The 13817-nt window shown below is 37.6% G+C and overlaps 1 protein-coding gene across 1 annotated transcript; it reads left to right on the forward strand.

The window, feature by feature from the left end:
- The first annotated feature begins 2898 nt into the window (after positions 1 to 2898).
- Positions 2899 to 13174, forward strand: rgs5a (regulator of G protein signaling 5a). Its single transcript, XM_085138421.1, has 5 exons — positions 2899 to 3040; positions 3659 to 3772; positions 5452 to 5513; positions 10111 to 10277; positions 11742 to 13174. Exons 1-5 carry the CDS (start codon positions 2997 to 2999, stop codon positions 11904 to 11906), a joined length of 552 nt encoding a protein of 183 aa, XP_084994547.1. The 5' UTR covers positions 2899 to 2996; the 3' UTR covers positions 11907 to 13174.
- Positions 13175 to 13817: the final 643 nt, after the last annotated feature.

Consider the following 13817-nt stretch of genomic DNA (forward strand, 5'->3'; position numbering starts at 1 on the left):
TGTTAAAAACTAAGTATAAGTAGGCTATTCAAATCTTAATCGTTGTTTGGGGAAAGGTTTGTTGCAGTTAGCTTTGAGGGCTAACAGTGAACTGTCTTCCTCCTTTCCAAAGCAGGTCAGTGCATATGTATTCAGTTATGTGTATGCTCAGTAGTACAAATTAACTTATAGCGCACATGTCGCACGTATTACACTCATGTCACGTTTCAGAAACAGATTTAAATTCGGCTCTAAAGGGGCCCAAGGCAGTGACTTAAATGCACGCACAAAAGAGTAATGACACTAAGGTTAATAAAGTTGGTACAATAACCTGCTCATGACGAGATTTTAAAATCAGAAGCCTCATAATTGCTTTCTAATAACTTCTGCTGCCGATTAGAATCTTGATCAGCATCAAAACTTTGAGAGAATTCGAATTAGCCGGCTCTATCTTTGTAATGAATTGGTCGTATAACATGTCTGGCCTTTATAACACTGGCAAGCAGCATGTGAATAAAGAAATTCATCACTATTTTTCTCAATTAAATGTAGGTGGCTTATGTTGTCAATGAAAAGCTTGTGACCACATCATGCTTTAGTCATTCAACAGAATGTTCTTCTTTGGACCTTGGGCAGTACATTCAATATAATGCTCAATAAGTGCTGTAACAGCTGAAAACCAATTTTCTAGACAGATAGATATATTTATTTGACAGCAATCAAGAGTACTCTCTGACATATACTCATGCAGTTTTTCCAATCAAGCCAAAAAAAAGAAAAAATAGATTTCAAGGTTAAAAATTGTTCAGTCTGCTGTGTTTATCATATACAGAGATGTTAAAAAGCAGTATTTACAAGAATGTATTTTGTCCCTGAAGTTACTAAAAGGAATGGTGCATTCACTCACTGATATTCTGAAACTAATCTTAAGCTTGCAATTGTTCAAACAGTAAAACGGATGTAGAACGACATTTTAGAGGCTGCAAAATCTTTTGGGATGAATCAGACTGAATCGATGAATGTGTCATGGTTGAAGGACATCTAAGGAATCACTCAGTGGAATGTACAAGATTAGAGAAAACTGTCACCGTCTCCCAGTCCAATGCAGCCTTGTGAAAATAACATTTACAGCTAAATTGATTTTGAGGAAAACAATAATTATGACCAAGTTATACTTAGTGGATAAGAAAAAGACAGATGGCATACTTACCTTTAAGTAAACCCCACTAACCTTTCTAACCTTAACTTAAGTCCCTATTTTTCAAAACTGCATGTATTTCTGCAGTGAATCTGCAGAGAGTGAACACATGTGGCACTGTGAGCATTTATTCTTATATATTTATATATAATCAGAAGAATATTCAGCCAGAAAATTGGCTACTGCATTTGCATTATGTGCAAGTCAGATACAGGGTTTTTTAGTGGTCAAAATTTATTTCAGAGAAGCATTATCTCTGATCAAATTTCTGGTGAAATCTGGTTAAAGCTGAGTTCATACTTCTGCAGAAAGCAGCGCAGCATCTGCCAAAGTATGGGTGTCTTCGAGCCAGGATGTAAATCTTGCTCTCAAGTGAGAGAGTTGATTGCTATGTACACGAGTCTTGCATTTTAGCCACCGTGTCTACTCTGATGCAGATAATTAATGAGGCGCAGCTTAACCCAGGCAGCAAATAGATGTACATTGCCCAGTAAATGTAACTGGGTAAACAATTTATTGCCGTTATGTATATATGCAATTTTTAGGAGACGTGGTTGGTCGGTTGTAATTTAGACAGCAGTCAGTTGTGTGACATAAAACAACAATAAACAAAATGAGCAAATGATCTGTAATTAAAAATGTTAAGTCGCAGGGCAAGCTATAATATGGAGCAGTGGGGACAGAACTATCATACTAGAAGTTATATTACAAGTTCCAAAGTCTGTAATTCTGTCAGTCAAAAGGGGAAAATTGATGAAGGCTCTCTTTTAGCTTCTTCAATTTAGAGTTTCTGGTGACAGCAAGTCAAGCCTACAAAAGTTCTAGATTGGGGTTTCAGATGTCCATATAAATGGCTTTAAACTATCAATACTCAATAAATCGAAAAGTTCAATTTGGTTAAAAATAACAACAGTTTTGCAGATTTTTGTTTGGAATCAAAATTAGCCCGACAGCCCGAGGTGAATCAAAAAATACCTTTATAACTAACGTGTACATTTGCCTTTTTTCTTTCTTCTTTGCTCAGTACATTGGGCGGGGAAAAGCCAAATAAAGTAACTTTTAAAAGAAGTCTATGTATACACAGCTGACACAATTAACTGGAACAAAACAAGTTAAACATTAGCTCATACTTAGCATCAAACTTCAGTCGCAGTTAAGTTCTACATTATAGTTTTATAGTTTTAAACAATAGTGTATTATTGTGGGGGTTTTACAACATAAAGCACCTTGAGCAGACTGTTATTGTGATTTGTGATATACAAAAAGAACTCAATTGAACTGTAAACACATTCACTCTTAGCCACACTCATGTGTCAGATTAAAAGAAATGTGTAAAATGGTAAAAAAAATTAAAATAAACATCCTGTAAATAGGATAAGAAAACAAATTGGTACTAACAAATATAACAGGAACTATAAATACCAAATTCAAAAGAACTGTTTTCAAATGCATCACTGCAAATAAAATAAACACACTGACAAGATGGGAACCACACCGTGATTAGCACCTTCAGATCCCTGTTACATAAACTTTAAATCAGTGAAATCTAATGTTCCTTTCTGTATCTGGACCAGTTAATTGAAACCTCAAAGCAAAGAGCCATTCACATCTGAAAACCCACCCTTCCTCAGCCAGGCTACCCGTGCAGTACACATTCCAGTCTGATTGGCTTAGCTGTTGGCCCGCAGCCCAAAAGGCGTCTGTATAAAACTCCCTATGTGCTGAAAGGCAGAGTCAGAAAGGAAAAGGAACCCTGGAGTGACTGTGGGTTAACAGGAAAACTGTATTTGTTCTTTACTGCAATTGAAAGCACTGGAAAATGTGCAAAGGATTAGCCGCTTTACCCCAAACCTGCCTCGAAAGGTGAGTACCGAATCATTGCCTACATCTTAATAGTGTGTTGCTGTAATGTGGTTTGGATCCCGCAAAGTTTGACTAAACTTTGTAACCTGTTTGTGGGAGTTCTGTGCCATTAAAGTTAACAGTATGCACTGGAAAGCACTTTAAAGCAAAAAGAAGTTTTTACTTTTCTGGTCTATTTTCTGCCTCCTATAAATTCTTTTTAAACAGACTTTTTGACACAGACAATAATGTACATGACTTGTTTTAAAGCTTTTATTGTTTTACAAATGAATAGTGTATTGCTTAAGCATTCAAACACTGAGGGAGGTCAGGCATGTTGCTTAATGAGAGAAAGAGAAATAAAAGTGTGGTAAATGCTAAAATAAAAACAAGACCTGGATTTTAGGTTTTGTTCCTGACTTATTTTTTTTAACAGTTTTAGCAGCTTTATTTCTGAAGCTGTGTTACACTGATTGTTAAAGCAGATTTTTTCTTGTGAGGGTAATGTCAGTGTCCTGTTCAAATATACTACTCTGGTTAGAGGATGACACTTATCACAGTGTCACAATTTGATAAGCATCTGGACCGGACTGTTAGGTGTTAAAGCATTGTTGTCCCGTTCTTCTTTCTGTCATTCAGGGCCAAGGAGATCAAGTCGAAATTAGGAGTCTTACTGCAGAAGCCGGAAAATGCCATCGACCTCATCATCCCCTACCCTGAGAAGACTGAAAAGAAACCGGAGAAGCTCCAGAAGTGAGTGTTTTTCCCTCCGAGGGCCAAATGTCTGTGATGTAGGTAGGGTTTTCCTGATTATCTGTTAACCAGATAACTGATGGTAAAGCGGGAGAACAGAGCCCCGAGCAGGTACAAGATGTGGAGATCAAGGGGCCAGTGAAACCTCCCCAGACATTGAGTGGGCTCAGACGTTGGGAGTGTGATGGTAGAAAGCTTGAGATTTCAAATGCATTGCCTTGAACAGACTGCGGTAGTGGTAAAATATGTATGAGATGCTAAATTATGCCGTTTTTTTGTGTTTATTTGTCTTCTGTTACTGTACACCTAGACTTTTGGTGTTGTAAGGGAAACTTTTGCCTTCAGTGTTTGTTTTTAACATAATGGAAAATGTTTTAAATAAATTGAAGCATAAAATGGAGACTAGAAAGACCTTGACTTGTGTCAGTAAAAGCATGATGTTTTTTTTTTACCACCTAAAAACCAGCCACAGTGCAGCTTTGAGGAAGGTTTATGTGGCTGTGGCAGAAGCTTTATTTGGGTTTATTTAATATAAATTTGTCTTGCAGCTCCTTTGACCTTTTTGTTTAGTTTGGCTCACAGCAGTCACAGCAGCTCTCCTGCCTGAGCTGTCAGAACTCTCTTATATCATCGAGAAAGTCGAATTTATGTTTCGTAATTCCGTAAGCTTTGGTTTGAATTCTTACTATTTATTCTTAACCCTCATTTTTTCTGAAGCACACTTTTTTTCCTTTGTTTTTTTTAAAGACGCAGATTGGGTGTCACTCACTAGCTATTCCAACTATTTTTACCCCATATAAAAAAGCAGGCTGCTTTGGAAATGCTCCCTAAAAAGGTGACTGGAAGGCAGCATTGTTTCACAATCTGACTTCTTTGTCCAATGTCTTTAATAAGAGTCCACTTTGAATGAGTTTAAAGTTGGAGCTCAGTGGAAATGACGGGGAAAGATTCAGACATAGACGGTCTATTTTTCCTCTGCAGAAATGTGAAATCTTGTAGTGCAAACTCAGTTCAAAAGCTTTCATCTGGCTTTTTTCAGACAAGGACAATACAGCAATGTGTTTGAATATTTATAGCCTGTTTTCTGAAGCTGTCTGGCAACAGTTCATCAGAGGTTTACTTGGTGTCTGTTGACAGTCATTTTTATTTTCCCCCAACCATTTTCAAAGGAAAACAAGGCAAACACTAAAGAATTAAAGAAGCAATTTTTTTTTAGGTCTGAGCCTTAATTATTGTGATTATTAACACCTGTGTTGATCAACAACAATCTACGTCTAACTGGCTGCTTTGAAAGTCCGCGTCTGAGTGAGATTTCTCAAAGTCAAGGATTGTTTTGGGTTGGATCAGCACTTGTGTACAAAGGTGTCTGTACAGTTATTCAGTGAGAAGGCTGAAATGTGTCCTGATTATTAATAAATACATACATTTTACCTTTACTGCCACATAGCAGTCTCTGCATTGTGCCGGAAGCAGTTTTGTACCATAAGTTTACCTTAATAACTGTTTTTTTGCAGTTTAAATTGTAAGCTTCAAGCATTATCCAGGTATAAGCACTAAAAGCAAAAGTGTTTTCCAACAACATGGCAGCTAAAGACTGTAAAGAAAGCCTTCTTAGCTCCTGAGGTAAGTTTTTCACTGTTTTTCCTCCTGACTGAAAAGAGGCGTTTTTGTGCACACAGGCCTGCTCCTGAAGAGGCTTCTCAATGGCGTGAGAGTCTGGACCGGGTCCTGAACAACAGCTGTAGGTCAACCCTCTCTATTTCTCACACTTACACTTTCTTAACCAGAAAGCTCAAGCTGAACGTTTTGTTGCGTTTCTTGTAATAGGGAGCTTTGTTATTGCCTATTTTTTGTAAAAGGCTGAGTTTTATTTTTTTTTATGTGACATCTGTGGCTCGAGAAGTTAGAGTGGATTGGAAGGTCTCCTCCAGTCCACATGTTCAAGTAGTGCCCCTCATGTCTCCTTATAAATGTGTGTGTGGCAGATAAGGGCTTACAGGTGTTAAGTAAAGCACCGCATGAATAGGTGGATGTGGCTGTTACTAAAAAGTGTTTGGTCTCTAAAGTGTTTTTTCAAAAAAAATGAAAGTTGTTGCTTCTTGATATTGTACCTCACAAGTCTTTTACTTTATGTAACAGCAAAGCCAGAAGTGCACACCAACAATTCTGCTTTCTGAAATCCCAAAATTGGACATTTTCCAAGTAAAGATTTTACGTGCACCACAAAGTGAATTTGCTTTGTTGTACTCCTCATAGAGAAGCCTGAAGAACATCATTATTTTCTTCTCTCCAAAGCTGTCATTTCCATTATGTAAGAGCTATCATTGTAGTTTAACTTTAATCAGTGTCAAAGGGTGAAAACATGCCTTCTTTGAGGTCTGGTGTCTGTCTGCAAGACAGTTTAAACAGAAACAGTACAGCTAGCAGGCTTTGGTTTCCATGACAGCAAACGTGTGTGCTTAAGACCTACATGTGGCCATGGTGTTTTAATTGGATAAGAGAGATGGTGACGATAAGGTTTTGATCTTTATCTCATCCAATATTATGTGCTCACTCTGCATGGGTTTACAGTACACTATGGGTAGCAGGAGCTTGGTGAAATATGAATAAAAAAAACCTTTATATAACATCTTTAAATCTTTAAAAAGGGGATAAAATGCATTTATCTAATTATATATCTATCCAAGTCTTACTTTAAAAAAAACACACAATACACATAATGAAATAATTTGCAGGGGACAGAGTTATATAAAGAGAGTTTTTGGCGTAGATGTTGAAAAATGTAAGAAGAAGGGAAAATAATATTTACAGTCGCCATGCGCAGCAAACACTCAATTTCTGGCTCGGCTGTTTACCTCGCAAAGTGAACAGAAAGCCTGAGAGCCAGCAAGACTGATGATTAACTCTAATGGTTAGCGGTATATAGTACTACGTGTAAACTCTCCAGCTAATAAGTCACTTAGGTGGCCCCTGCGCATTAAAACAAACCCTAGATACAGATGTTGCTGATACGTGAACAGAGAACCATTTCCTCTACCGAGCTCAGTGAAGGGGCAACGGACCTTTCTAAGTGGCTCCTTCAGCACCGTCTGGGGCAGAGAGATGTACGTTCCTCCAGTGTTTGCATGCTTGAATAAATGTGTATACCAGCCCAGGAAGGTTATGGGTGTTTTGGTTACATCTCTAGGGAGCAGTCAAAGTGATTCCAGCAGCACTGATTTATTGCGCAGTTGCCGCTAACTGTCACACTGTGATTATTTATCCACATGTTATTTTGCATTAACATTTGTTTTTATGGCTTTTTCCTTGTTAAGTCCACTGGGATTGTAAATGAATTATTTTCTCTCATGCACAGAGATACACTCTGCCCCCCACAACCCCACCACCAACGCCCTCGCACAACAGTCAATATTATGAAGAAAATACATAATGCATAACTACCTGTCAAAATGAAACAAAAAAGATTACACTTGACATAAAAAGGGTTTAATTGGTGGCATAGTAATTTGGTTTAAATTACAGTAATTTCATTTTTAGGGGTTTTGTTTTTAAACGTGTTGCTGAATGATTCACGTACTATCAGCAAGAAGGTTCACTGGAGCTTAATAAAACTAATTTCATGAGTATCCTGTCAAAGGCAGATACACAAACACTAAACACGAGGCTGTGTTCTTTGGTCGCTGCAGCTCTCATTTACAAACTTGTGCCTGTGCATGTGCGCTTTGCGTTTTGTGTGCCCTTGTACTCGTTCCAAAAAAGACAAAAAAAGAAAAAGCAACAACTTGATTAGGACTCTGTGCTATTTTTAATCAAGCTAGCCATTTAGATTGAAGATAAAGGCCTGAGGCCACAGCAGAAAGCTTATCATTTGCAGCATACGCCTGTATAGACAATGGGACCTTTTGCAGGCATTGTGTTGAGCTACAATGGCCTTCGGGGAAATGAGTGGCTGTTTTATCAAGCTTTAGTTTGGATAATTATTTTGTGATAACCAAAGTGCTTTTATATTTGTCCATAAATAATCAATTTGTTACTTTTTGACATTCCTGAAAGGTAGTTGTCTAAATGTTTATAAAGTTGTGGGGGCTTTGTTTTGTTTGTGGATTTTTTTTTTTAAAGGTATGCAGTAAAGCCCCACTAAATAACATACACCATCCATCCGCTTTTAATCAGTAACAACAGAAATGCATTGTAATCTACAGTTTACATTAATTCTGTCAGCTTCTTAATCATGTAAAGTCCTATTTAGACATGGAATGTGTAACACTGGCAGTTTCATTTGTCAAATAAAGGCTTTTGAAACTGAGGTGTCTGTTATGTAATGCTTTAATTATGGTTTTAGTCACGAGGGGAAAAACAGACGTATGAAAAATGGAAAACAGGTAGCAGTTAGAAAAGTATAGGCGGACTGATATTTCAGGAAAAAAACCCAGCAACAGTGGTCAGTTATTGAGGGGTTGGTGGGGGGTGGGGTGGGGGTTGGTGGGGGGTTTAGGATTTAATTCATGAAAAATGCCTGGCCTTTTCTAAAAGACGGCATGGTTGTCACCCTCTCCCTGGAGTGTGGTAACAGAAAGTAGAGGAGTAACCACAGGCATTATACAAAAGACTGACATAGCCTCTGTGACATCACCCACTGCATTGAGAAAAACAACCTTGAAGCACTGACTTAGTTTTATGTCACTGCCAGCTTTTTGCAGGGGGAGCCAGAAGTGCCCATATTTGGACAAGGGGGAGGTGTGCAAAGTTAGCACAAGCTGCATCCACAGACTTATGTGTCACATAACAATAATTTGGGAAAAATTGTGCAAAAGACACCAACATCACAAACATGGTTGAAAGGTCCAGTTCAGTGACTTGAGGAGGTGAGGAACTGATCAGCAGACAGCTAGTCAGCACACACCTGTCACTTGGCATTAATGCGCGAGCAGCAACAGGCTCTTAAGTATTAACAAGTCTTTTTAAGCCTTCATAAAATTTAGCCCAGCTCTGCAAAAGCAGTCTAGTGGGAAATTAGCCACAGAGACCAGAATCAGCTAAAAACGTGCTATTGTGAGCTTAAACATTTGGATCTCTGTCCTGCATTTGATTCCCCAAGTTTAGTGAAAATTAACCAAAAAAAGTCTTTCATACATAAACCATGGCTCTGGGACTCTGGCAATAGATCCTTTGGGCCTTGTGGGCTGAAGGTTGGGGCCTTTGTGGATCAGACTTATTTCAGTTAATATGCAGTGGGATTAGTCTTTGGAAAATCTAGAGGCTGGGTCAACACTCCTTTTGTACCATTTCTTGTGCTCATTGAGTTGTTCGGAAACAGTTTCTACTGTTTGTCAAGGAGTGTTGTTCTGCAAGAGTAGAGTCTGTCATTACTGCCGACTGTGTCTGGGTTTGCACATGGATTTTAGCACTTTTAAATAAAAGAGCATAAAAGAGCTGATAAGTAGATCCTGTCACTTGAGAGAGGATGTGCTCTCTCAAGTGACACCCAAGTGGCTACATTTTTTAGCACGAAACATTGTTGCATCTCCTGTACAATCCAAATTATTAGCTTTTCCTAAGCCTTGGCTGCCATCCATAACAAACAAATAAAAACAGAAGTCTTTCTTTTTTCTTTGGATGCAAACAGTTTTCTCACAAGTTATATTAATGGTGTACTGTCGGAACAACCCATGTCGAGTTTTTTTCTTTGTTTTTGTTATCAGTGTTCCTTATCAATGTCACCATTACTAGAATTACATTGTAGCTTTCTGTTCCTTTAATTTATTTTTTGTTTGTTTGTTTTTTTTACGTACAGTGATCAAATAAAAAGAAAAGATACATTATAGCACATGTAATTCCCTTTCTTTCTACATTGCTGTATGTAAGCTGTTCTCTAATTAGTCCCTTTTTGTGGACAAAAGCTGTTAATAAGCACAGTGGTTGATGATATAATACTGTGATTTGCAGAGATCTTTTTGTACTGTTCTGACGTTTCACCTTAACAGCTGACTCCTCTGTATCGTTAGTAAATTGAAAGTCTCTTCATTAAGTGACAAACTTAGAACCCATTTCAAAATAAGGTGAGTTTTGTATGGTGTTCCTTTCCAGTTTTAACTTTGTGGCCTTTGCGGGAATATGACATTACCCATATTCTTGAGCCATGTTTGAAGTGTAACAGATATACTCAAATCATGTTTAGTTTGACTTAGACTGTCACTGTAACTTAACTGAAGCTTACAATTGCCAACATATTTCCTCAGTGAAGTGCATACCAGGAGAGAGGTTTGATAACAACCTGTGAGTCTGTATCCTATAACATATCAGTTTATGACCTTCTCTGTCATGTCTCCCTCTATTAGATGGTCTGTCTGCCTTCCGTAGCTTCCTGCAGTCTGAGTTCAGTAATGAGAACATCGAGTTCTGGATGGCCTGTGAGGATTTCAAGAAGACCAAGAACCCAGCGAAGATGGCTGGCAAGGCAAAGAAGATCTACGAAGACTTTATCCAGTCTGAGGGACCCAGAGAGGTCAGGCACTCATGTCACTTCCCTATCCCTACTCTTTCATCAGCTCAGCCTCATTGAGATGATAGATAGTTAATCTTCAAATTAATCATACATTGCTTGTTTCACAAAGTGGAAACTGATGCTTGACCTCTTACTTTAACACTCTTCATACTCTAAGTATTTCATGTGTTCACAGTATGTTCCAGGTCAAACTGACCCAGGACAAGATTTCCATAATGACTGTCTACACTGAATTCCAAAGCACAGATCTGTTTGGAATGTAAAAATAGTTTATCTGACATTATTAATTGGCTCATTAATCCTGTATCCTAAGTTGAGAGTGAATTTGTTTTTGATTTTACAATGCCAAAGTACCATCACTACAACCTTCAATTATTAATATAATTCATTACGTTAAATTATATCATTTTATATTAACATTATTTTATACTTAATAATTATACAGGCAGCATGGTGGAGTTAATAGTGCTATCCCAAAACAGCAAGAAGTTTCCTGGTTATAAACACAGCTGGGTCCTTTCTGTGTTTTGTGTTTTCTCCTGCCTGTGTGGGTTTTCTGTGCTCTGCCTTCCTTCCACAGTCCACAGGTTCACAGTTTCAAGACTGACTAAGAACATTGTTTGCCACAATTTGAGGCATACTGGTGGATCTAAATAGATACAGGTTAAATTTGATGTACAAATATTTGCAGCATTGGTACAACTGCATAACTTTTTTGCATATTTTAATCTTTGCGTGTTTTGGGCCACTTAAGGAAAAGTCATCAAACCAGGCTAAGAATGATTAAGTAACTTCTGAAAATAATAAAAGAAAAGTTAAAAAACAAAAGCAGGAGGATGACAACCAAAACATATAGCACCTTAGATTAGCAATCACTCCACAGAGAGCTCTGAAATATGTAAAATTGGTTAGAGGCAGAATTCAAATTGCATTATTTAGAAACAAAAGCATAATATTCATCAGCCTTCTATAACCAAACTTTTGAAAACTGAAAATCAATCCAGTATTTGGAACTGTGGTAATTTTTCTCTTTTGCAACAAAGAAAAAAAAATAATCATTTATCTGTTGCTTTTATCACCATTGGTACACTCCGTAACTAACCATGACTGAGTCGTCCAAGTGAGTTTTGAGTGAACAAGTTTTAGGAATACTTGTTTTAATTTCATAAGATCTACCTTTTTGATCAGAATGATCTTATAAAATTAGAAATAACAAAGACTGTAGCCACTGTAACATCACATTTAAGTGTAAAATTTCAGGTTATTGCCGTTACCGTCTTGGCAAACATATTTGCATGAGAGGTTAGACTAGATAGAAACAGATACAGATGCCTGCCTGTTAGTGTTAACATATAAAAATATTACTCATATTTTCACCCGTATTTTATATCAACTTCTCTTATTTATCCGAGTTTTACTTGCTTCTGAGAGAATTTTGGTTTTTGTCTTATATCTCTCTAACAGGTCAATATTGACCACTTCACCAAGGATGTGACCCTGAGGAACTTGGTGGAGCTTTCCCCTTCAACCTTTGACCTGGCCCAGAAGAGGATCTATGCCCTCATGGAGAAAGACTCCTTTGGCCGTTTCCTCCGGTCTGAGCAGTACCAGGAGCTCCTGGTCAACTAAATTGAGGAGCTAGGGCAGGGGTGGGTAGGTGGGGAGATTTTAAACAGTAGCTAGATGGTTTGAAAAAAAGAAAACTAATGAAGAATTTCGATTAAATATTTATAATAAACTACTGTGTGTGTGTGTGTGCAAACTATAATCTGGAAGACTTTTGTTTTCCAAAATCCAAATTGTGAATGTCATAGATATTACATTTCAAAATTACATTTTGAATTCAGCTAAAGTGAAAAAAATGCCTTTTGAAATAGCCCCACCTTTCCACCCACCCACCCCTGCACACACACGCACGTTCCTAAATTTGGACTCTAAAACTTGATGGTTTCCTAGCATGACCTTAAATGTAAATCAAAATTTCCTTTGAAAAAAGTACAGGGATGCACCAACACACACCAATATACACACTAAATCTATATCAAAACATGTAAAAGTAATCTCTATGGAAACCAGACAAATCTTTAACTAGGTCAGAAAGTTAGTTCTTCAGTTTGGGATTTGAAAATCATCCTTTTGAAAATATCAGTTATAAACATAACCTAACATATAGTTGCACTTACTGCTTGCATCACAGTGTTGGAACTTTGTCAGACAGATTTATCCCTATGTGTAAGCTGGGCCCCATTGTTTACCATGCACCTTTGACACATGGTGGTAGCATGAAAAAGTAAAAGATGGAGGAAGAAGATGAGAAGTTTATTGTCTCTAACCTGCTCCATTTGGTCTGAAAAACTAAGGCATTCCAAATCTATAAAGCTGAGTCACTGGAGAAAAATGAGTATTCCCCTACTGTAGTTGTAGGAAGAAGTTGCTGGAGGTTGCTAACAGTCATTATTAAATCGATTGCTAAGGCCTAGTCACTAAAATCTAACAACACGCATTGGTATTGCTTTCCATTGCTAAATGACATTAGTTGCAAAGAGCTATAAATTGCTGCACCAATAACCTCCTGACATATCTTTGGTCAATAGCATATTGCTGCGGTTCCAACATGAATACATGTATGGTGCCGTCTTGTCCTCGAACACTCACCAATTACTCATTATGCAGTTGTGAAACTCTGAACAGTGTGACCCATGCTGGAAACATAGACTGTTTGCCTTGAAAGCAAAAGTGATAAGACACAGCTTTTACTTTGAAATGGGGTACTGCCTGTTTCAAGTTTCACTACCGCCCAGTGGTTACATAGTGAGTGTTTTCAAAAGAAAGAAAAACTGTAAACCAAGTCACAAGTTTAAGATAAGACGATGAAAAACATTTTGCAGTTTTGTTTTTATTAAAAAACCTCAAGATTCACCTTAAATGTACAACAATGTTAAATCATTTTAGAAGAGCACTGGTGTTGGTATTCTTCCCTTGCTGCCGACATTAAAATTTTATCCAGAAAGATGTGACTGTGATATGTGAAGTGTTTTGTGATTTCCCCCCCTTAAGACCTCATTGCATGGAAAGTAGAGCATATGACTTTTTAAAAGGTAAAACAAAGGGAAATTAAAGTGGAACGGCAGTAAAACAGTTGGCTGTTTTGAATCAGTTGATTGCCTGAATAATTTGTAGCGTGGACCGAATACTTTGTCTTTTTAATAAAAGAATATCTCACATAGTGGAGTACTATCAATGCATGACTAATGTTTATCACATAACCTATTTTTATTTTGGTTCTGGTCTGTTATCTCACCCTCACATAGATATAAAAATTTGGATTTTCACTACACCCAACCTTTTGGTTGTAATGTATCCTGTGTGAGCCATCCTTGAGGACAGTGCTGGCTAGTTGGCTAAGTGGTGTAGCTGCTTGTCTACCACTTAAGTGCAAGTTGCTAAGATGGGAAAATCAAGTAGGAGGGAATCTCATAAATAGAAGTAAACAGAACAGTGGTTTCATACAAAGAAAGATCTTTTTCCCATGTCACAACA

The sequence above is a fragment of the Neolamprologus multifasciatus genome, chromosome 17, assembly GCF_963576455.1.
Source record: "Neolamprologus multifasciatus chromosome 17, fNeoMul1.2, whole genome shotgun sequence".
Lineage (NCBI taxonomy): Eukaryota > Metazoa > Chordata > Actinopteri > Cichliformes > Cichlidae > Neolamprologus > Neolamprologus multifasciatus.